This window comes from Ursus maritimus, unplaced genomic scaffold (assembly GCF_017311325.1).
Source record: "Ursus maritimus isolate PB19 unplaced genomic scaffold, ASM1731132v1 scaffold_17, whole genome shotgun sequence".
Lineage (NCBI taxonomy): Eukaryota > Metazoa > Chordata > Mammalia > Carnivora > Ursidae > Ursus > Ursus maritimus.
The window spans coordinates 9,150,140-9,175,443 of record NW_024424119.1 but is presented as its reverse complement, the minus strand read 5'-3'; the positions used below and the strand labels follow the sequence as shown (position 1 = coordinate 9,175,443).

Sequence of the window (25,304 nt, the reverse complement as noted above, 5' to 3'; positions counted from 1 at the left end):
AAAGCTCAAACCATATAACTCTTAGAAGAAAACAGAATTCATGACCTCAGATTTGGCAACAGATTCTGAAATATGACACCAAAAGCATGAGTGACAAAAGAAAAAAATTGGACCTCATTAAAATTTTCAACTTTGAGCATCAAAGAACTTAATCAAAAAGTGAAAGCAATATAGAGAAAAGGAGAAAATAATCATGTATCTGATAAGAGTCTAGTATGCAGAATATACAAAGAACTCTTACAATAAAAAGATAAACGTTTCAATTTTTTTAAAAATGAGTAGGGGCACCTGGTGGCTCAGTCAGTTAAGTGTCTGCTTCTCCCTTTGCCCCTCCCCTCACTCGCATTCCCTTCTCTCTCTCTCTCTCAAATAAATAAAATCTTTTTTAAAATAAAATAAAAAATAAATGAGTAAAAGGCTTGAATAGACATTTCTCCAAAGAAGATACGAAAACAGCCAGTAAGTATATGAAATGATAGCCAACATTATTAGTTATCAAGGAAATGCACACCCAAACCACAAAGAGATATATCTTCATGCACACTAGGCTAGCTATAATTTTTAAAAATGGAAAATAATAAGTATTGGTGAGGATGTAGAGAAATTGGAAACCTCATACATTACTGGTGGGAATGTAAATGGGTACCACCACTATGGAAAACAGTTTGTCAGTCTCTTAAAAATTTAAACAGAGTTACCATATGATCCAGCATTTCCACTCCTGGGTATATACTCCAGAGAAATAAAAACATGTTCAAACAAAGACTTATACTAACTGTCCATATCAGCATTTTTTTCATAATAGCCAAAGGGTAGAAACAACTTAAATGTCCATCAACTGAACAAAGTATGGCATATATCCCTACAATGGAATTTTATTCAGCCAAAAAAAAAAAAATTAAGTACCAATACATGCTATGACATAGATGAACCTTGAAAATATATGTTAAGTGAAAGAAACTAGACACAAAAGACCATGTATTATTGTATGACTTCATTTATAGGAAATGTCCAAAACAGGCAAATCGATAGGGATAGAAAGTGTGTTAGTGGTTGCCAGCAGCTAGGGTGAGGGAGAAACGAGCGATGACTGCTAACGCACATCAAGTTTCTTATTGGGGTGATGAGAATGTTCTGGAATTAGTGGTAATGTTTGCACAACTTTGTGAATATACTAAAAATCACTGAATTGTATACTTTAAAAGGATGAATGTTACGGTGTGTGAAATATATCTCAATAAAAGATAAAAGAATCCTGAGCGAAAGAACCACAGACTATGTCAAAGAAGTGACAGCCACCTAAGTCAAGCTTCCTGATTTTTGAAAAAAGTTCCCTCTAAATGCTGACTTTAAGTCCTTAGAACAAGGGATCCTTGTTGGTTTTAGGTCTAAAGCATGGTAACTATTACAGCAGAAAAAAATATTATGTTTAACCAGATTAAAATGAGCATGTGCTAGGTAAGCCTAATACTAGTTTAAAACCAAAATTTTTAATGTAAACCCTACAAAATGAAGTTCCTGGTCTCAAAAAATTAAAAATGACTTCTCAGTATGCTCATCTTGGATTCTGTAAGTCAGAAGTCTAACCAGTGACAAGAAAATAGCCTATAGGCATTGAGAATAAAAAATTAGAATAAGCAAAAAGTTAAGAAAGACAGATAGAGTCTAACAATGTTCATTTTCTTTTCAGATTCCAAAAAGCATATGCATAAAGCTTCTCTTATCAAAATAATAGTCTTACATTTTATTGAAATACAGAATATTCAGTCATTCCATGATAAAAGATTCAACAATCCAAGTCTTCTTTTCATTTTTTATGTGTATGTTATGTCATATTAATTAATTATCTGATTTTCACTCCAAAAGTCAAGAAGAGGTTCTGTTATTCCTGCCCTATAAACCCGAGATCACACCTTTATTTTCATACCTTCCTGCTTTGAATGAAATGTCCAGAAGAAAACTTTATAAACTGTTATTACTAAAACGATTAATCAGAAGGACAACAACAACAACAAAAATCTTCAAATCTTTAAACAAACTCCTTCCTAGAGTGGGCTTTGTTGACAGACATAATTAAATTAAAGCCCTCCTAATAAATATTTTTTTAATCTTCTGGTCTGGTGAATTAATTCTTATATCCAGCAGAGGGTGCTACAGGAACATCAACGTGCTGTTCACAAAAATTTTTTTTCCAATACTGCCTAAGAGAAACAGTACAGTCATAAACTGCCTCATTTATCCAATCCTAATGTAATCAACAAAGCAAGGGCAGAAATCATAATGCGAGTCAGGTTAAAATACAAAATCCAACACATATTCATATATACCACAAGTCAATTTAAGCATACACGGGTTTGCCTATAATACAACTGTTACACTATACTATGTCTGTTCCCCAACATTATGAACAATGGAGTTCTTTGTATAACACAAATGAGCACATATTTTATCATTTATTAGCTGACTTTCATGCCCTTTCCTACTGCAAAATACTGCCAAGAGATTTTTATTTCAGTAAATATGTTCATAACTATTTTTTTTATTTTACAACTTATATCTCATTAAATCACGCTAAGCCCAATTAAATAACCAACTCCACTTAAGAAAAGGGGGTGTGTGTTCTTTGAGGAAGGTAATGTAAGGAAGGATGTCTCCCGTTCCAGCCTTTGTTACTTGTTATTTTATCATAACACAGGGTATGAGCTGCCAGCTCTAATTCAGCAGCAGAACTAACCAAACATACCCAGACCACATTTGTTCTCCACACCACATCTGCTCCCGTGGCTTCCATGGGCCTGTTCCAAAAGGTTCACAAAAGTTATGAAAACAGATGTGCACACTGCTGAAGGGCTGGGCCAAAAAACACCTCCAACTACATGACTTCCTCCTCAGAATAGATCCAGCTCGGAGGGTATCAGTGAACCTAAAGGAATTAGTCAAGCAGCAAAACTTGGATACACAAAACTGAGTCCACTAAAATGCACAAGAAAAACAGGGGAGGAAATATCACAGAAGTGCATACTAGAGACTTCTCAGCAGTGCGTTACACAGCACGGCTTCCAAAACCGTTGTGCAAAGTTTACCCCAGAATGTCAACAGCTGTACAAACAGAAAGTGGCTGTTTATTTAACTGTTTTTCCAGATTTGATCACCTGATATTTCCCATCAATGGACACTTTCACAGTAACCAATATAGAAGTAATCCATCTTCAGAAAGGTAATTCTTAGGAACTGAATCATCACAGACTGATTGTTATTTTAGTAGTAAGTATATTTCGTTAGAGTTAAGTGACTGTAAATAATTTATTACACATTTGTTAACAATTAACTACAATACTTATTCTTACCTGTGTGGGGGGACAAACAGTAGCTATTGTACTCTTCAAGACTTTTTTTTTTTTTTAAAGATTTTATTTATTTATTCGACAGAGATAGAGACAGCCAGCGAGTGAGGGAACACAAGCAGGGGGAGTGGGAGAGGAAGAAGCAGGCTCATAACGGAGGAGCCTGATGTGGGGCTCGATCCCAGAACGCCGGGATCACGCCCTGAGCCGAAGGCAGACGCTTAACCGCTGTGCCACCCAGGCGCCCCTCTTCAAGACTTTAAAGTGAAGATCTCAAAGTACTCTTTATTACAGAACAAAAAAAAAAATCTTAAAGGGTCAAAGTCTCTAAGTATTTGACAAGTATCTGAACAACAAAAGCACCATAATATCACATCACTTAAACTGAGTTATATATTGAAAGACTGTAACAAAGAAAATCTATGAGTCCTTTATTATTTATTATCCTGGGGGCACGTGGCTGGATCAGTCAGTAGAGCATGCAACTCTTGATCTTGGGATTGTGAGTTCAAGCCCCATGCTGGATGTAGAGATTACCTAAATTAATTTAATTTAAAAATAAATAAAATTACACAGCAATTTCAAGCAACAGCCAAATGTACCAATATTTAGAGCTGTCCATGCCCATCATCTCGGCTGTGGTTAACTGTGCAGTTAAACCTCAAAGCTAGTCATTGAGAGCCACAACAATCAGGGCCTTACCAGTTTCAGAACAGACATATGAAGCAAGCTGATAACTACAGATATAAACTGGAGAATACAGCAAATTTTTATTCACTAGGAATGAATAATGAAGTCTATCACTCAGATTATAAAACAGTTTAATGGAAAAAAGAGCTTTTATTACTGTTGGGTATAATAAAAGAAACCACAGAAAATGAAAATAGGAAATCTCAGAATTTATAGGACACAAATTCTCATCATAAATTAATTTAGCCTCTCTAAAAATCATCTTTACCCCTCCTGGCAACAAAAACTTCAGTATTTAGCACATTTTTAAATAAACTCCCTATTTTAAAGACCGCTATGAACATAAATACAAAAATGTGTAATACTTCTAAGCACAATAATATAACCCAGGTGATTTCAGTATTTACCCACTTGATAAGTAGTAATCAACATAAGTAGGTATTGAAAAATAATTCCTATAAACACATGGTGGCTTAAGTGAAATCAGATGAGGTTGGCTTCACAGACAACAGGAAAGGTGAGAGTCATTTTTCTTTTCCTTTTTCACGTGAGTGCAGTCTACGTGTAGAGAAAGAAGCAACCCTCTACCCTGCTTTCCGTTACAGTAATACAGAACATGACTGACAGAAGCAATTCGGAATTTATTTGCAGGCAGTTCTCTCTCCACTGTAATCTTCACGAGACTCCTCAGTTCTCTTACTATTAGGTTTGCATCTTCTCTTTTCTCTTTTCTTATTGAGTTAAGTTTATTTCCCATGATAAAAAAAAAAAAAAAACCTCCCCAGTTGTAAAGAGCTTTTATAAAAGCCGCAGATATTTCTTTTTCCAGTTCGCTTTTCCCTTGGTTCTGTGGTATCCAGCACCACATTTATAAAATTGGATTGGGAGTTTGCTTTCTTTTTTTAAATCTAAGAAACCATTGATCCGTGTTAAGATGATTAAGCCACACAATGGTATATAGTTTATCAGATTTTTTAAAAATACAAATCATATATACATATACAGCTTTGGTCCAGGCACATTAAGAAATCACCATTTCATGAAATGCAACTATTAAAAAGCTTCACTAATATTTAAAGCACTGATTGGGCTACATGTCTATTGTATTAGTTGCCTTATTCTGATATTACTGACATTAAATAATGTGTTCTATTAAATTAAAATGTTAACAGTTTTCCTCTATTATCTTTATTAACATTATTGTCTCATTTATTTTATAATAATCCTTATATTTCATGTATCTTATAATAATCCTTTTTTTAAAAACATACCACTGACAGTTACTTAAGTCCCTAGAATTACTAGTAGTTAATGTCTTCTCCTTCATTATGTCATCATCTGGCCAAGAGCCAAGACAAGATACGTTCACTTAAATATAAAGCAAAAAATTTTTTAAGATTACATTTATTTGTCAGAGAGAAAGTGAGCACAAGCAGGGGGAGCAGCAGGCATAGGAAGAAACAGGCTCCCCACTGAGCAAGAAGCCCGATGCAGGACTCGATCCCAGGACCCTGGGATCATGACCTGAGCTGAAAGCAGATGCTTAACCAACTGAGCCACCCAGGCATCCCATAAAGCAAAATTTTGAAAGATGTCTAAACATGAAGAATTATAGATGAGTTGGAGGACTATACTAGTCCACTTATAAAATTCTTATAAACAGAATAAATATTGAGACTATCTGGATGACCCTTCAAAGCTTCAAATTCTCCAAAAGCAGAGACCTGATATTACCAATAGTAATTACAGAGTAGCTAAGAAAAACCACAAAGTAAAATTAGTCTAAAACAATTTTAAGTTTATAACATCAATCAATAAAAAAAAGAAACTGGGGCAAGTAAATATTTTACAAGGAAAAAAATCAATACTGAGTTATCCAAAAATAAATCCTAAAGTTTAGACATTAGCTATTTCCCCAATTTAGTCAAAACTGGCTTAATTAGAATTTTATCAACAAAAAAGAAATCACTGTTACCTAGTACTTCTTCATACCTGTGAGGCAATTAAAAGGTTTTTAGTGATGATCATAGGGTTTTATAGCATCCTAAAAGTGACTTCTAAATGACTTTTTTAATTCTAAGTATACTCAGACTTTAACTATTCTAATCTTTTAATGGGCCATCCACATGCCACATTTTTTTTTTTAAAGAGACAGAGTACTTGTGCTCGCGTGTGTGCACAAGCAGAGAGAAGGGGCAGAGGGAGAGGAAGAGAGAGAATCTCAAGCAGGCTCCATGTCCAGAGCAGAGCCGGACGCAGGGCTCGATCTGAAGACACTGAGACCATGACCTGAGCTGAAATCAAGAGTCCAGGCACCCCACCACAGAATATTTTTAAATCATGATACATTTCTGAATTTATTGGCCTGAAAAAAATGTTCATCACAAAGTGATAAATAAGCTAAAAATATTATATAGACTATAATCTAATTTTTTATTTTTTTCTCTAACTTTACATAAAATTAGGCCATGTATGTTAAGAGTGTGAGTCATTTTATCTTTGCCAAGTTCACACTTGGCATTATTATTGAGAGTTCCTATATACCCCAGACCAAGTTTCCCCTATTATTAATATCTTACATTCGTATGGTACAAATAACCCATTAAAATGGACAGTGAATCTTAATAGATACTTCTCCAATAACATACAAATGGCCAATAAGCATATGGGATGGTATTCAATATCATTAGTCATTAGAGAAGTGCAAACCAAGACCAAAATGACATACCATTATACACCAACTAGGGTGGCTATCATCGAAAAAACTGATCGTAACAAGTACTGGTGAGGATCTGGAGAAACTGGAACCCTCATACACTGCTGGTGGAATGTAAAACACTGCCACCATTGCGCAAAATAGTCCAAGAGTTCCTCAAAAAAGTTGGACACAGAATTACCACATGACCCAGCAATTCCACTCCTAGGTATATACCCAAGAGAACTGAAAAATGTTATGGGAAAACCTGTTCATAGAGGCATTATTCATAATAGCTAAAAAGTGAAAACAACACAAATGCCTATCAACTGAGAAATGGATACACAAAATGTGGCATATAATACAGTGGAATATTACTCAGCAATAAAAAGGAATGAAGTCCTGATACCTGATACAATATGGATGAATCCTGGAAACATGCTAAGTGGAAAAAGCCATCACAAAAGACCACACGTTGCATGGTTACACTAATAGCAAATGTCCAGGAGAGGCAAATCTATAGAGGCAGAAAGCAGATGAGCAGTTGCTTAGAGCTGAGAGAAATGGGGGAACAGGAAAGTCATACTTAATGGGTATGGGGTTTATTCTTGAGGTGATAAAAATATTCTAAAATTGATTGTGGTGCTGGCTGCACAACTCTATGAGTACACTAAAAATTACTGAATTGTACACTAACAGTGGGTAAATTTATAGCATGTAAATTATATCTCAACAAAGATATTTTAATGCCATCAGTATGAGAAATTTAACCTCCAGACACCCACCTCCACCCCAAGCAGCCCAACAACTACCCCTTCTTAACCACTATGCAAACTGGAGGTTTCTTGTCTGGAGGATGTGAATCTGAGCCAGAGGCTGCACACAGGGATACACAGAGAGGGTGTGGAGGCAAGGGGTACACAATACTGAAACCAGGGGAAAGTCTGTGTACTGAACAGTATGATATGCAGATTCTTCCTCCACGTCCTTCTTCCATGTTACAACCACCAAAGACAAAACCAGCAGAGCACTCTGCAGAATCTACAGAAATGCAGAGAGAAGACCTACAGATTATAACAGTCAAAGTTCCGCAATCATATATTTGCCATGATTCCTTATCATGCTACAGTAAGGCTTCCCTAAACCCCATCCTCATATTCAACTGTCTACTCCCCATTTCCACTCGGCTGTCTACCAGGCATGCCAATTTAACATACCTAGAGCAAACTCTTGACCTCTCCCAAATCGATGCCACTTGCATTCTTTGCCAGTTGAGTAAATGGCATTCACCTGTTTGCTCATGCCAAAATCTTTGGCATTACCTTTACTCCCTCCTTTTTCCTCACAAGCCAGATCCAATTGATCTGCAGATTCTATTGGTTCTACCATCCACAATACATACAAATCCAAACACCTCCCCTACACTATATCTCATCGAGGTAACTTTCATGTCTCCTAAATGGTCTCTTACAATCTATTCTCCAAAGAGTATAAAGAATGATGCTTTTAAAACAAAAAAGAGGAATCATGTCAGACCTCCACTCAAAACCTTCCAATGGTTTTCATCTCACTCAGACAAAAAGCCAAAGTTCTTACAATGAATTACAGAAGACCATCGAGACTGTAAAATCTGCCTACCGCTCTGTACATCCTACTAGCCTTTCCCTTTCAGTCATAATGCCCTACCTGCTATTCCTCAAACATTCCAAGCACACTCACATCTCACGGCCTTCCACCTAGAACACTCTTCCTCCAGATACCCACATGGCTGCCCCTTTCTTTCGTCAGGTCTCCATTCAAATGCCATCTTATCAAGTGAGCCTTCTGTGACCACTAACATAAAAAGGTAACAATCCTGTCTCGTCACTCATTACCTCCCCTAGTCTACTTTATTTTTTTTAAGATTTATTTATTTATTTGAGAGAGAGTGAAAGTTGGGGGGAGGGGCAAAGGGAGAGGGAGAGATTCTCAAGCAGACATGGCTCAGTGCAGAGCCCAACACAGGGCTCGATCTCACAACCCTGAGATCATGACCTGAGCCAAAACAGAGTCAAGCGCTCGATCGACTAAGCCACCCAGGCACCCAACCCTAGTCTGCTTTATTGCTCTCCATAGGGCTCATCATGCTTTGTTTCATTTAATGTGTGATTCTCCCTGACTAGAGTGTCACCTTCAAGAGGAAGAGACTTTGTTTTGTTCACTCTATGCCTCAAGCACCCAAACGTGCACCTAATACTCTCTATAAATACTTACTGAATAAACAAATGAATACAGTAGTCATAGGAACAGGATGCTATAAAAAATGGTACAAGAGAACAAGAGCCCTCAGAAATTAAAAATAAAAAGGAAAATATCCAATAAGAAGATTAGAAAGCAAAGTCAAGTAAATCTCCCAAGAAGCCACAACAAAAAGACAAAGAGAAAGAAAACAGAAAGGTAAAAGAAGTAAACCATCAATCCAGTCGATGTGACACTTGAATAAGAAAATCCTGAGAAAGAGAGAATAGCAAAAGCCCTCAGGGAAAAATTATGAAAAAATAATACAAAAGAATTCCTCAAAATGAAGGACATGAGTTTCCTAACTAAAACGGTCACCATGAATAAAAAAGATCTATACTAAGAAACATTGTTTATATTTGATGTTCTGTGATTGCAGAGTCAGTGGGAACTCTATATACAAATAACTTGGTGTTCTCACAAATATAAGGAAAAAAGAAAGCTACAGATGGAGAATCTGTAGATTAAAAGAGAATTAAGAGATATATCAACCCAAGTGCCTCAGTGGCTCAGTTGGTTGAGCAACAGACTCTCGGTTTCAGCTCTGGTCATGATCTTAGAGTCGTGATCTCAGGGTTGTGAGATCAAGTCCCGCATAGGGCTCTGAACTCAGTGTGGAGTCCGCTTGAGATTCTCTCTCCTTCTCTCTCTCCCTCTTCCTCTGTCCCTCTCCCCGCTCATGCACGCACATGCGCTCTTGCTCTCAAATAAATAAAATGCTTAAAAGAGAGAGAGAGAAACATATCAACCAATTTTAATGTGTAACTGGAATTCTGAATCAAACTGCATTCTTACACACATTTATACCATTTGTGGAGCAATTTGAAAATTTGAATAAAGCCTGGATATTTAATTGTATTAAGTAATTACTGTTTATTTAGTTTTAATATTGATAATGTGACTCTAAATAAAGACCCCTCATTTTTAAGCAATTGTAATGAAATTTTTATAGTTAATATATGACTGGGATGCATTGCACTATAATATGGGAGGGGGGAGTGAGTGGGGGTATAAATGACAAAATATTGGCTATATATAGATCATTGTTGAAGCTGGTAATGGGTACATTAGATTCATTACACTATTCTGTTCATTTTTCTAAATATGTTTGTTTAAAGCTTTCCATTAAAAAAAAAAATGTTTGAAAAAAACAGAGGACCAAGAAAACTTACAGAGATGACAAGACTGAGGGAGGAAAGGATCACCAATAAAGAAACACAAACCAGAATAACATCAGGCCTCTCAACAGCAACAGAAGAGACTGGGAACCAGGGAGGTAAGGCCTTCCACATCCTAAGAGAAAATGACTTTAACCCTAAAATTCTATATTCGGCCAAATTATATCTACTCCAATACTTTATTCATAAAAATCACACTCAGAAATGCAAGATCAGCTAAAACTTAGCTCTCATATACCCTTTCATTAGAAGCCACTAGACCACATACACCACTGGAGTAAAAAACACATGGGGACCTAGGAAAGAGAGGATCCAACAGAGGACATTGAAGTCCCAGGTGACAACTGAGCCATGAGCCAGAGGCCTCGAAGGGTGTGATAATTTTCTGAGGAAGACCACATAAATTTGCCCAGTGGAGCTCCCTGAAGGCTTTATCCATTTGCACTCTCACTGCCAAAACCCAAGAACTTTTAACATCACCTCACCGACACTGGGTGTTATCTTTTTCTTCAGTCTTAGTACCACGAACGAGTGTTATAGCCTTTCTTACATCATAGTGAGGTTAAGCATTTTTGTTTGTTTGTTGTCCATCTGAACATCTTTCACATCTTCTTCGATGTCCTTGGTAGATTTTTTTCATAAAAGTTTTCTCCTTTTCCTTACCAAATAGTGGGGGGAATTTAGATAGAGAGATATAGAGCTAGAAATAGATTTACCTTTTGCTATAAATATTTTTCCCATGTTTGTTTTTTAAGTGAAGAATTTACTTATATATGACTTTAATTTTTCCTAGTCAAGGCTATAGATCTATTGATTTTGTTCCTCTGCTTTTATGATTAATAAGTCATACTCTGCACTCAGCAAAAAACACTTAAATTTTTTTCTTCTTTATCAGTTTTTAATATTTTTACTCTTTTTAATCCAACTGGAACGTATTTACAATATGATGTAAGATGGGAATCTAATTTTATTTTGTCCCAAATAGTTAACCATGTTTCAACATGATTGAATAACCTTTCCTATCCTCACTGATTTAAAATGGTATCTTAATATACTAGATTTTATATATATTCTACAAGTCTACTACCGGCCTTTCAATTCTGTACCATTGAAAATCTGGTCTTAGAGTTACTGTACTTTCTAGCCACTCAACAATCTCTCTTCCCTTCTTTTGGTACCAGAAACCGAATTTTCTTTATAAAAATTTCCTTTGGGGGGGGGCTTTAATATTACTAGAACTGAGAGAGATTTATTTGGAGCAAACTACCTCTTTCAATGAAATATTTTCTCTTTGGGATTTGAATCCTAAATAAAGTTACAAAAGGAATGATACCAATTGTTATTGGTAAACAAAATGAAAATTATTGATACCAATTCATGCTAACTTCATCCATCATTTCTGTTCCCAAGGCCTCTGGAGATGCTCTGAGATTCATTTCTGAGCCTGATTCCCCAGCTTCCATCCTAACTCTGCAAATGGGATTCCCATATTCTTCCAATGGATTCCCCATTGAAATTCACCAAAGTTGGTTTCTGTTGCGTACGATCAAAAAACCACAACTGATACATTACTAAAGCTTTATAATCGGTATTAACTTCTGATATAGTAAGTCTCCGCTCATTACTCTTACCAAAATATTTTAGGGGTGCCTGGGTGGCTCAGTCGGTTAAGTGTTGAACTCTTGGTTTCGGCTCTGGTCATGATCTCAGGGTCGTGGGATGGAGCCCCATGTCAGATCCACACTCAGCGCAGAATCTGCTTGAGATACTCTCCTTCCCCCTTGGCACCTCCCCCTGCTTGGACTCTCTCTCTCTCTCTCCCTCAAATAAATAAAATCTTTTTAAAAATGTTTGAGAGGCTCTTGTGTAGTAGCTCTTTAATCTTTCACATGAATTTCTGAATCTTTATTCCCAAAATAATTCTACTGAGTTTTTTATTAGAACTGTTTTAACCCATAATATAATCTAGGAAGGATTCATATCTTTTTAGTGTTGAGTGTTCCCAAAATGTCTCACCATTTTCTCTGAAGACTCTCAGTTCAATTTTGTACTTTTTAATGTGTTTGTAGTTAATTATATTCCTATTCTTGTTACTGTGGTGAAGAAAATTTTTTACTGTTTTATTCTGATTATTGCTGGAATGTAAGAATGTAAATAAAATTGTTACATATTCTTTTCTTCCTGGCCTCCTTACTGAATATTCTTACTAGTGTCAATAATTTTAAAGTTGAGTTTCTTGACTATTCAAGTTATAAGTGTATCATCTGAAAATGATAAGAGTTATGCCTCCTTCTTTCCCACAACTTTATTTACTGCTGCTCTGCCATCACATACTTCTCTGGCTAAAATTTCCAGAATAATGTTAAATGACAGCAGTGAGTTTAACTGGAGTACCTCTAGGATTTTATCACTGAATTCTCTTTATAAATGTTTATTTACCTAATAGCAATTATAAATTAGTGTTTTTTTAAAGACTTTTATCTATTTATTTGCCAGAGAGAGAGCATGGGAGAGAGAGAGAGAGCACAAGCAGGCGGAGTGGCAGGCAGAGGGAGAAGCAGACTCTCCACGGAGCACAGAGCCCGATGCAGGGCTCGATCCCAGGACCTTAGGACCATGACCTGAGCCTAAGGCAGACACTTAACTGAGCCACCCAGGTGCCCCTATAAATTATGTTTAAAACAAAACTTCTTTACCTATTGAAATACTTAATTTCCCACAAACAAAAGGAAAGTTTAAAAAGAAGAATTCAATAGATTTCTCTCAAAGTTAAAGTGATCATCAGTATCATTCTCTCATGAAAATCGTAACTTTCATTTATAACTTGATGCTTCTTTCCCATCTAAAGCCTCACCTGAAATGTATTCCACAAAACCGTGCAGCTAGTACATGATCCAAACTACAAAATTTAATTATATTTAATATTATATAATATTATGATAATATTATAATTTAAATATTATTTAAAATTAAATATAGAATTTAATATTATGTGTACAAAATCCTTTCCTGTGTTGCTTCCTCAACCTTATCATGTAAACAATTACCCTCAAACTTTCCAAACATTCCATGAGAATTAACTGTTAAAAATGGATAGACTTTAAAAACTAGGGGCAAGATATAATTTACTCAAATACGAAGTTTTCAAAGAAACCAGATATTCAATATAAATAAAGGCTGAAAAAATCAGTTTTATATTTTATGGCAGAGTAAAACTTTCTCTGACCTTAGATTACTGACTGGACAACATGTAGATGTTTTAAGAGAATAAGACAATATACCTCGAATTCTTTTCTCAGACGTTCTTCTCGTTGAGTGCTAAATTCGAGTTCACTTGTTTGTCGCCGCAGAAGATCAGAGCAGTCCATATGTTCAGTTTCTAATTTTTCTACCTTCTTGTGCATATTTTGTACAGCGTTATCTTGCTCCTGGAAAATAATTCATTTTTGCATCAATAAAGTTTATAAGCCAACAATGACAAAAATGTATCTCATAGAAGACAGTGAGTAACTAAGCCTGTGCTTCAACCATAATAATAGCTTAATTTATACAATTAACTCTTGAACAATGTGAGGGTTAGGGACGCCCACCCATGAGCAGTCGAAAAATCTGTATGTAACTTTTGACTCCCCAAAATCTTAGCTACCAATAACCTACTGTTGACCGGAAGCCTTACGGATAATACAATCAATTAACCTGTATTTTTATATGTATTATGTACTGTATTCTTACAATACCTAAATTTTTCTTAATTTTTTTCAGTATTTCTAGGTTACACGATTCATCTCCAAGTTTTTTCAGATTGCCCAAAATCTCCCCCAAAATTTTCCTACATATTTATTGAAAAAAATCCACATGTAAGTGGACCCATTCAGTTCAAACCCATGTCATTCAAGGATCTTACAGACACCTGCCCTCATAGGCAAGAGAGGCCTAGATAGTCCAGCAATTTTCAGAATATACACGTGTTCAAAAAGCACTATAGGAGTTTTACAATTTTGGGGCGCCTGACTGGCTTGGTCGGTACAGCATGAAACTCTTGATCTCAGGGTCATGAGTTTAAGCCCCAGGTTGGGTGTAGAGATTACTTAAAAATAAAATAAAATAAAAAGAATTATGGGAGTTTTATAATTTTAAAGCTCTGATTAATACACGTTACGGTTGAAAATGTATACAGCTTACTATGTTATGCTAGTTCAACTGACCTCTAAGGGTATTTACATAATGCTGTAGTCTAACTTCCATATATAATGTTTTCCCCCTCATTAAAATTTTAAAATATTTTGTAATACAAATGTACACTGCTCCTTTGTGTGAGGAGAAGGGATTAGCTTGAATGCCTAATAATGGCCTGTGAGAGATTTTACGTGAGCTCTTGGTACTTGATGGTGATAGCTCTTAAAGTTGTATCCACTAGATGGCTGTGTTTCATTTCCTTCAGTTTTCAAGTTTTCAAGTCTTTGCTGTATTATTGAAAGAAAAATAACACCAAGTAGTCTTCTGCTAAAATCTCTCAATCTCCTTTTCCAATTAAACTCAGAAATCAGAGTTGAATGTTATAGAAAGTTCTAACGTGAAGTTAACACACATATCCAAGTATCTTCCACAGGAAAGTGTCTACATTCTCACGCAGGCTCCTTTCCCACCTTCCTTCACCAGCACACTCTTATTCACGGACATACACAAGCACAGGGATCCAAAATGGTTCCAAGTATTGCCAGCCACTCAAAAGGTGTATGAGAGTATGACTGAGAATGTCACAAGCACCAAATACAATTCTCTAGAAAAGACTCTAACTTGGGAAGCCCCCGGCAGAACTGTCCACAGTCAAAGGATAAAGAACAAAACGTCATGTAATTCGTTCTCTCCACACCCCCTCACCCATGAGATTACCACTCTGTAGCTGACTACACACGAATTCTTAAGAATGATTGTCTTCAAGTAACGGAAGCGTCTTAATATACAGAAGTTCACCTACTCACACGTTTTCAATCCTTAAACTAGCACAGATAAGGGCAAAGCTGGGCACCAGAGCAAAAGTGCGCCAGCAAGCCTGCAATCAGCAGACAGCACTCGCAGTTCTCTAAAGGCAATGTGGATTCAAGAATAAACGGTTTTATGAATAGCCACGTCATCTAAGTTCACCGTAACAGTACCTTCATATACGAAAGTACTCTTAAGAGCATTAAGCACTATATAAGATACTATTTTTATTCTGTATGATATGTCCCCCTCCTTCAAGCACTCAATAGTGCCGGCGTCAATTCAAATTCACTGTTAAGTTATATGCCCTCCTGGGGTGCCTGGGCTAAGTGTCTACCTTCAGCTCAGGTCATGGTCCCAGGGTCCTGGGATCGAGTCCCACATCGGGCTCCCCGCTCTGTGGGGAGTCTGCTTCTCCCTCTGCCCTTCACCCCTCTCATGGGAGCTCTCTCTGTCTTTCTCTATCAAAGAAATAAAAATAAATAAAATCTTTAAAAAAAGAGAGAGAGAAAATACACCTTCAAAATATATTAAGAGAACAGAAGCGATTTCAGAATGGCAAAGTAAAGACCGCCAAAAATTCTTTCCTCCATAAAAGCAGCAAGAACACTGTCAAAAAATTTCAAAATCAAATTTTTCATAACTGGAAATTAACCAAAGGCTTGCAATAATCTTGTCAATAAGCACTTATTCTAAGAAAATCAGCTGAATCTCTGTAAGAATGGTGAGCTTTGTCGCATTTTAATTTGCCCTAAATCCATGCCCCTCTCCACCAGCTCCTGATAGCCTTGAAAATCAATATTCTCAATACAATAGCCAAGACATGACAACAACCTAAGTGTCCACCAATGGATGAATGGATAAACAAAATGTGATACACACACACATACACACACATATACATAATGGAATATTATTCAGCCATTAAAAAGAAGGAAATCCTGCCATTTGCAACAACATTGCTGCACCCTGAAGGCATTATGCTAAGTGAAATAAATCAGACCGGGAAAGGCAAATACTGTATAATCTCACTTATATGTGGAATCAAAAGAAACCAAACTCACAGAAACAGATCAGAATGGTGACTGCCAGAGGTGGAGGGTGGGGAATGGGAGAAATAAGTGAAGATAGTCAAAAGTTATAAGATAGTAAGTCCCGAGGATGTTAATTAAGTACAGCATGGTGACTTTAGTTAACGGTACTGTATTGTATACTTGAAACTTGTTAAGGGAATAAATCTTATAAGTTCTCATCTCAAGAAAAAAAAATTGCAACTATGTGACAAGAGTCACTATAAAAAAAAAAAAGCATAGTCAAAGAACAAACAAGAGCTCTTAAAAATTAATAACCCAAAAGAAGAAATGAAAATTCAGCAGAAAAGTTACAACATAAAATTGAAGAAATCTCCCAGGAAATAGAACAAAAATATAAAAGGATGGAAAAACAGAAGAAATCAATGATGTCAACTTTATGCCAAACTGACCTTAAAATCCAATCCAATTCCAATCAAAATTTCACCAAGCTTTCTTGGTGAAATATTACAAACTAAACCTCAAACTCGTAAGGGAGATTAAAAGACTAAGAATAGGGGCACCTGGGTGGCACAGCGGTTAAGCGCCTGCCTTCGGCTCAGGGCGTGATCCCGGCGTTATGGGATCGAGCCCCACATCAGGCTCTTCCGCTATGAGCCTGCTTCTTCCTCTCCCACTCCCCCTGCTTGTGTTCCCTCTCTCGCTGGCTGTCTCTATCTCTGTCAAATAAATAAATAAAATCTTTAAAATAAATAAATAAATAAATAAATGGCTAAGAATAACTCTCCTCCCCCACAAAAAATATTAAGAATCAGGAGGGGAACTTGCCCTACCAGATATCAAGACTTACTCTAAAGCCATAGTAAATAAAATAATTCAGTATTGATTCATAAATAGACAAGCATGTAAGTAAAACAGAACACAGCACTCAGGAACCAAACCTTAGACAGAAAGGACCTCGGCAGATGACAGAGACTACACTATAAGTCGGTGAGTGGTGACAAAAGACAATAACTGGTAGAGAGGCATTTGGTATCCTTTTGAAAAAAATAATAAAATTAGATCTTCTCACGCTATGTATAAAAAAATACATATTCTCTTTATGACTTTAGATTATTGAAGACATAAAAAGCACTATTAATAAAGAAAAGGACTGGTAAATTCAACTACACTAATATTTAAAACTGTGTATCAAATACAATATAATTGTCTCCATGTTTACCCTGGGGATATAATTAGCCAAGGATTAGAAACCAAATAGATTAAAAGCTCCTATAAATCAATAAAAATATACAAAAAATCCAAAAGGAAAAAGAGGAAAATTATAAGCTGGCAGTTCACAAAAGAAGAAACATGAATGGCCAATAAATATAACATGCTCAATGTCAGAGAAAGAGAAACTTAAGCAAGAATGAAATACAGTATCACACACATCCTACTGCAAAAGAAACTACATCTGAAAATACCAAGTAGTCAAGAGACTGTAAGGGAAGAGGTACAACCATGTGGGAGAACAATTTGGCACATATTTTACCTCCAAGTAATTGCATATACAAAAACTACATACCCACATAAACAAAAATATTTGATAGGTATGTAGGTTGGGAAGAATTTAAACCTCAATCAATCCAGTAATAGAAATTAATTGTGAGATATGCATAGGATAAACTACTATACACCAGTTAAATTGAATGAACCAGAGCCAGTTTATTAATTTGGATAAATCTCAAAAACACAAGTGAGAAAGACAAGTTGGAAAAGGATTCATACTTTATGATACTCTATGTATATTTTTAAAACACAAAAAATACCAAAATAATATGATACATTGTCAATGTTTACAGATAGAAAATTAAACACCAACTTCAGAATAATGGTTATCTTTTGTGAGGAGGGTGATGGTGGGATGATGAAGTAATTCAGAATAGTCAGTCTTAAATAATGTAACAATTTATTGCTTGTCTGTTTTTAATTCTGAAAAAATACAACAAGCACATGACATCGATAGTAAATATTAGTATATTAATGGTATTGTATGTTACGCTGCATACTGGTTATATTAACCTCTGTTATTTTTTGTATGTTTAAATTCATTTTAAGTTTATGGTTTTATCAACACAATCCAAGTCTGGAGTGCATTATAACAGACAAGAAAATTCCAAAAGAGCCATAAAACAGTTCATGCAGTTATATATCAAGATTAATTTCTCTTCTTGCAAATAAAGTTTTAACAATTTTGTCACAGATTTTATTTTCTAATAAAGCAAAAAGCTACCGGGATCCTTACAGTGAAAAAGTTAAGTGTGGCCTGTGTGGGCTGTGTGCGTAACAAAATCATATTAAGGACAATGGAAATTGAAGGATTTTTTCTTTTGTCCACTAGAGGGAGGTGTTGAACTAAAATATTTTAAAAAGAAGCTTCTTTCTGAACTGACATTTACCGTCACAGGAAACCACATTGTGCTACTAGAAAATAAACTTGCCTTCTGTCCACATATTTCAGAAACACAGCCCAAAAACCATAATTTTTTATATATACTCATATAAACAACATTTCTCAGCTCCAAAATATGGTTTTAAGTCCTAAGAATTATAAAAGTATAATTAGAAACATATCAGAGCTAAGGTACTCCTCCTTCCTGCCTTATGAAATATATCAATTTAGCTAGTTACCACCTCATCCTAGTACATGCTTATATCCTGAAATCCCCAAAGCCAGCACAGTTCTACAGTCAGAAATGTATTTGCAGGTACTACTTTGTGTAATACCGATCATCATAATAAACCCATGAGCTTGCACACCAAGCAGTGATACTTTTCGGCATTTACGCAATTCAATCACTCGTCCAACAGCTCAAAGATATGGCCAGGAATGTTAGTGAATCATTTTTTCCTTTTTTCTCTTTTTTCTTTTTTTCTTCATAAAAGTAAGCTCAGGGTGCCTGGGTGGCTCAGTTGGTTGCGCGTCTGCCTTTGGCTCAGGTTATGATCCTGGGGTCCTGGGATTGAGTCCTGGTCAGGCTTCCTGCCCAGTGGGGAATCTGCTTCTCCCTCTCCCTCTGCTCTTCCCTCTGCTACCTGCTCCTGCTTGCTCTCTCTCACCCTCTCTGTGTCTCTCTCAAATAAATAAAATCTTTTTAAAAATTTTTTGATAAAATAAGCTCTATGCCCAACATGGGGCTTGAACTCACAACCCCAAGATCAAGCGTCACATGCTCTATGGACTGAGCCAGTCAAGCACCCCAAATCTTGATTAGAGCAAAAGATTTTTGAAGGAAATAAAATGTCTTTCAATAAGGGATTCCTTAATAAATATTGGGAACGTCCACATGGCAGAAAACCATGCAACCACTACAAGAATAATATAAAGGTATCAAAAGATGGCCACCGAACATACCAAGGAATAGGATTCCGTTTATGTAATACAGTGATAAGTGTTTATATCTCCTTAGATAATGAGTGGGATTGAAGGGGGAGTCATAGGACCTTCACTTTGGCTTTTAAATTTCCCTAAATGAGGGCATTTTGTAGAATGAGCACAATATATAGTAATTTTATAAGTTGAATATAAAGCTATTTCCTGTTTGGAAACAACAGGCAGGACCAGTGTGGGAGTCACTGTCCATGCTGTTCACTTACACAGGGCACCAGTGGGCAGTTTCCTAGGAAACTGCAAAGAAATGCTCCTTGCCGCTCTAGACCATTTCAGGCAAACTGAAATACTTCCTTTCCCAGGAGCTTCCTCCAAGCTGTCCCTAGATCACAACTGTGCCTACAGGATCAGTCTTTCACACGTTGCCCTCCACTCCCTAATATCCCCCACCTACTGATGCCTAAGCCTGCCCTGGTACCTTCTTCACTGCTTCCCCACTCTCCCTCCTCTTTAGTATATGGTGTTATTTTCAATCTACATTCCTCATGCATTTTGCCATTACAGACTCTCCCATCCCTTAATCACTGGACACTTAAACTGAATCTAGTCAATGAAGGAGGAAAGGATCATTTTATTCCCTGGTTGAGTTCTAGAATTTGGGAAACAAGATATATACAAAAAAAATACATTTTCTAAATGCTTTCAATCCTACTGATAAATTATACATTGAAGGGGCACCTGGGTGGCTCAGTTGGTTAAGGTCATGATGCTAGGGTCCTGCGATCAAGCACCCCATGTGGGGCTCCCTGCTCAGTGGGGAACCTCCTTCTCCTTCTCCCTCGACCCCTCCCCCCACTCATGCTCCCACTCTCTGTGTCAAATGAATAAAATCTTAAAAAAAAAAAAAAGCATCCTCAAAATTCCCCTTGCTAGAGCAGGAATGAAGAAAAAATAAATAAAAACACAACAAACGGCCACTTTTAAATTTAAAATGTTAATATATAGAGAAAAAAATAAAAAATAAGACTTTCAAAATCAAAATAAATACTTTGTTTTTAAATTAAATTAGCTTTGATTTGTTTTGGGGGTTTTTTGGCTTTGATTTGTTTTGAAATTTCAAATAATGCTGAAGAAAGACATGGAGTTTTTATGTTTATCAAAAGAGGACATGCATTTAAAAAAATGAGAAACACTTTTTTAAAGTGAGGTAACTGCACTAGAGTTCCCATTAATATTCCAGAGAAGTACACCTCTATTTAGCGTTTCAATTACTAGGAAAGAAAAGAGACATGGCATAAAATTAAGATTTTTTTTTATAGTGGGACTGAATTCTAAAGCCCAGATGAAAGAAATACTACACCTGCTTTGTCTGTTAAAGATGGGGTTTCACTTAGAAGGGTTTTTTTTAACTTATTTTAAAAACTGAATTCCCTTAGAGAGTTACACAAAGAGAACACTATACCATACTAACATCTAATTATAGGATGGAAACCTAACCCCATCAACAGCCAATAGAGAAGAGAATTTCAATCTATCCCTCGAGCTGTTTTTAAAAAAAAGGACTTTTAAAAATATGAATAGTTTCTTAAACTTGCTTTAAAAAGGAAAAACAGTTTTCTTTTGTTAATGTTAAAAGGACAAGAAATTGAGAGACTGAGTTCTGAACATTTCAGTTACAAAATACAATAAAACTTATCTTACACTAATATTACACTGTGTGTTAACTAATTAGAATTTACATAAAAACTTTTAAAAAAATCTTACAAAAGGTGGTAGTAACTAAGGCGTGTATTCCCTATTCTTTCCCGTACATAATAATTAAAGCTTGACACTGGGGTGCCTGGCTGGCTTGGTTAGGGGAGCATGAGACTCTATCTCAGGTTATGAGTTTGAGCCCCATATTGGGTGTAGAGAATACTTTTAAAAAATTATAAAATCTTAAAAAAAAAGACTGATACATTATTCTTTTAATACTTCATAATATAAAGTCTGTCATAACTACATACATTTCATCTAAGGCTTATAGGATTGACCAAGAAACTGCATCTAAAATCACATCATGCACACGTTTAAATATAAAGCCTTCTGAATCATGTTTTACAAGTTTTGGGCTTCTGACTATTGGCACTGGAGATTTCTGAGTGTTCAGAAATGAAGAGGTTATTTTCATTTACTTATGTTTACTTATTTGTTTCAGGTAGCCTTTAAGACAATTATCAACAACAGTTCAAATGTCATCTGCTCTGTGGTGGTTTCCCCAATGTCCTAGGCAGTTAATCAATTTCTCTTTCATGATCCCATAGCATTTTGTTCAAATTTTTATTATATTCCAATATATTTCTTTCTTTACATGTCTCTCTATTTTAAGATCTTCAAGGACAGAAATCATATCTTAATCAATTTTGTATCCTCAGTACCCATAGCAGAAACTCAGTATGTAAGGGAAGGAGGGAAGGGGGGAAGGAAGGAAGGAGGGAGGGAAGGAAGGAAGGAAGGAAGGCAGGCAGATTACTAACAGACTCTAAGAATACCAAGAGGTCTAAAGAATGATTGTAATGTCTTTCCAGATTCCACAGATGGAATGAATGGTAAGAAAAGCATCGTGCAAGTCCAAGACCAAAGGTCTGGGAAAGCTATAGATCTGTTGGTATTTTGAATACTTACATAAACAACAAATTCAGTATTTCCACAGTTTACTGACAGTTTTCACTCTTAAAGAAATAAGGTGGCTCTTATTCTCTGCGTGTTTTTGGCTGCCTTTGTCTTGCAGAGTTGTTTCTAACATAAAACTACTCCAAAATTTATTTTTGATGGATATTTTTCATTCTGTAAAGAATGTGTATCTTGGATGTCTACAAAGACTATATTTCAGTTTGTCGTTTTGTACAGAGAAAATGTCTTATCTCAAAATAAGTAATAGAAGAAATTATGGAAATTAAAATTTTAAGTTAGCTGGTCAGTGAATTAACAGTTTGAATTTCTCTTATCTCTCTTTCAAAATAATTTACATATAACCTCCTGAAAAAAATGCCACAGTACACCAAAGTGAGACTCTGGTGACGGGTAGTCTTTTCCCACATTAATTACTCAGCCTATGATCTGAGTAAATCATAAATCTCCATCTGCTCATCTACAATGGGGGTTGGATAGAATGAGTTATTTTCCAACCAGACTATTTGAAGCCTTGGGGAGTCTGTGTGTTGGGGAAAAGCAGTAAATAGAACAGGATTAAGAATCTGCTCTTCTTAAGCGAGGAAATAATAAAACAAGACAAAATCAGAGAGGGAGACAAACTATAAGGGACTCTTAATCATAGGAAACGAACTGAGGGTTGAGGGAGGGGAGGAGGTGGGGGATGGGGTAACTGGGTGATGGGCTTTAAGGAGAGCACGTGATGTGATGAGCACTGGGTGTTACATAAGACTGATGAATCACTACCTCTACCTCTGAAACTAATAATACATCGTATGTTAATTAATTCAATTTAAATAAAAAAATTTTTAAGTTTGCTTTTCTTAAAAAAGGAGTTGAAAAAATCATTATGCTATATTAATTTATAAGCATCCTTTAATATCTAAAATCCAATCATTCTATTTCTTTATGCTATTAAAGACTGTGAACAGTCTCATATTTTAAACTGGAAAAATAAAATACCAAAGGTACACGTCTCAAAAATCATATAATTTATGCTACAGAAGTCACCCAACTCTAATTCTGATAGTGTCTGCTTATAACGTTTGCCCATATTGTCATGTAACCACAAATGAAACGTGGCCTTCCAGAGATCAAAGATTAGGAATCATTTCTGTATTGAGTAAGCTACCCAATTATTGCACTAATGTAATTTTTAATATCATAAGCATTAAAAAGACATATTTAAGAAACTGAATTATTATTTTTAAAATACCTGTACTATAAACTGTAACTCTCTTCTTTCTGCTTCCCATTGTTCTGCTTGTAATCTAAACTCCTCCAGGGCTGTCTCCCTGATATGAGACTCCATCTCATTCTTCTCCTGCTGATGTTTTTCCAACGCTTCCTTTATACGAATAAAATCTTGCTTTACTATTAGATCAATGAAAGTCATCTTTCTTCCTTCATCCCCAATTCAAGTGTACAAAGGGCTCTCCTTACCTACAGATGGCTAAAACTCATTATAATTTGTTAAAATCATTAATAGAACTATATTATATTTTGATCATCAGAATGTAGATTATATGTAATCTATATGTAAATCTATATGTAAAGTAAACAATATGTAAAGTTCTAATTACCTATGAACAAACTGTTTGGATTATCCCTGGTAATTTACATATAAAACTCACAGAGTACACTGTATTTACCAAACGTGATAAGAAAGGAATTTCATGCAACAAATCAGGATAAGGAAACGCTAGAATGTTAAACATTTAAAAAGTCAAAAATTTTTTAAGGTTTGGACGGTGACTAATTTCTTGTTCTACAGATAATACTTGCAAAGGCTTTTCTTCTTGGGTTTTCCTAGTTGTACTACATTTGTAAGCTCTAACTTGGTTCAAACTCTTAGGAATATAAAATGCAGGTTCCCCAAGAAGCCCCATTTAAAACTGAGTTCCCATTAACACAAGGAGAAAGATTGTGTGGTTGATATGAGAAGGAGGGAAAGCCTTCTGTGTCCATATAAACAGTAGCAGGGATCTGCATAGTAAAGATCACCCTTGTAAAGATCACCCTTATAACTTACACTAACGGAAAGTCATTACGAAGGGCCTTGAGCCTTTTCCCCTGTTCAGGCTAAATAGTGTGACGCCTATTCAACCCCATATTCCCCCAGATCAGCTCAAAGCCAGTGGCATAAAAACAAGGAGAGTTCTATCAATTACCTGAGCCAGATCACAGAAAGATCTTAAAACTTGAGGCGCAGGCTGACTGACTGACTATAAGGAACACTGCTGCCATTATGCTTCTTTCCCGGTAGCTCTAGACATTCTACGTGGGGAAGGTGATACACAGCCCCCCAGGAGATTGGAGCGCCTGTAGCCACCTAAACTCCCCCCATTCGGATGGCGGAGCCCTTGCACACGCCAGGCACTGTTCGAGGATCTGGGAACATAACACTAAAGGAAGAGACAAACTGTGTCTGAAATGGAAGAAATCAAAAGATCTGCTGACAAAGCCATGGAACCTTGTACTGAAACTTTTACATCAAGTAAATGCTTGTGTAAAATTACTTTTAATAAAGATTTGTTTCTCCAGAGTTCTGAAAAGTCATTTACACCAGTGGTAAATGTAAAGCATTTCTATCGTGTATTTTTTTTTTAATTTAAACTGGCGCTTCAAAAAAATGACAAACATAGGCAATTCAAAATCTATCCTTTAAGGGGTTAGCAACTTCACCCTTAAACCACACTTTTACTTAAGAGAGTTAAAGAAAAAAAAGAACAAAAAATAGGAAAATAAACAGCTCAAATAATTTCAGTAAAAGGTCATCAAATATTTTTCATGTCATATCTACATAGAATGTACTCTACATAGATAATGAAGTCTATATCACATATATAAATTTTTTTTATATTTATTGTATATTTAGACCAAAATCTAGTGCCCACATTTCTAAAATTCCAAATTTTCATACTGCTGAAACTAAAGGACTGGAGGTTCTCATCTTCTTACACTTCCACATAAGTGACTTCTTTTAGTTTGATCAGAGATCTCAAACTCTTTTTCACAAATGAAGACAGCATACATGTTAAT

At 35.9% G+C, this 25,304-nt stretch overlaps 1 protein-coding gene across 1 annotated transcript in view; it reads right to left on the bottom strand.

Annotated features, from left to right (window-relative positions):
* CCDC171 (coiled-coil domain containing 171) overlaps positions 1–25,304 on the bottom strand; it is a 293,895-nt gene that overhangs the window by 237,592 nt on the left and 30,999 nt on the right. Inside the window, 1 exon segment of the mRNA XM_040631456.1 lies at positions 13,466–13,612. Within this exon segment, the coding sequence (XP_040487390.1) occupies positions 13,466–13,612 (147 nt within the window).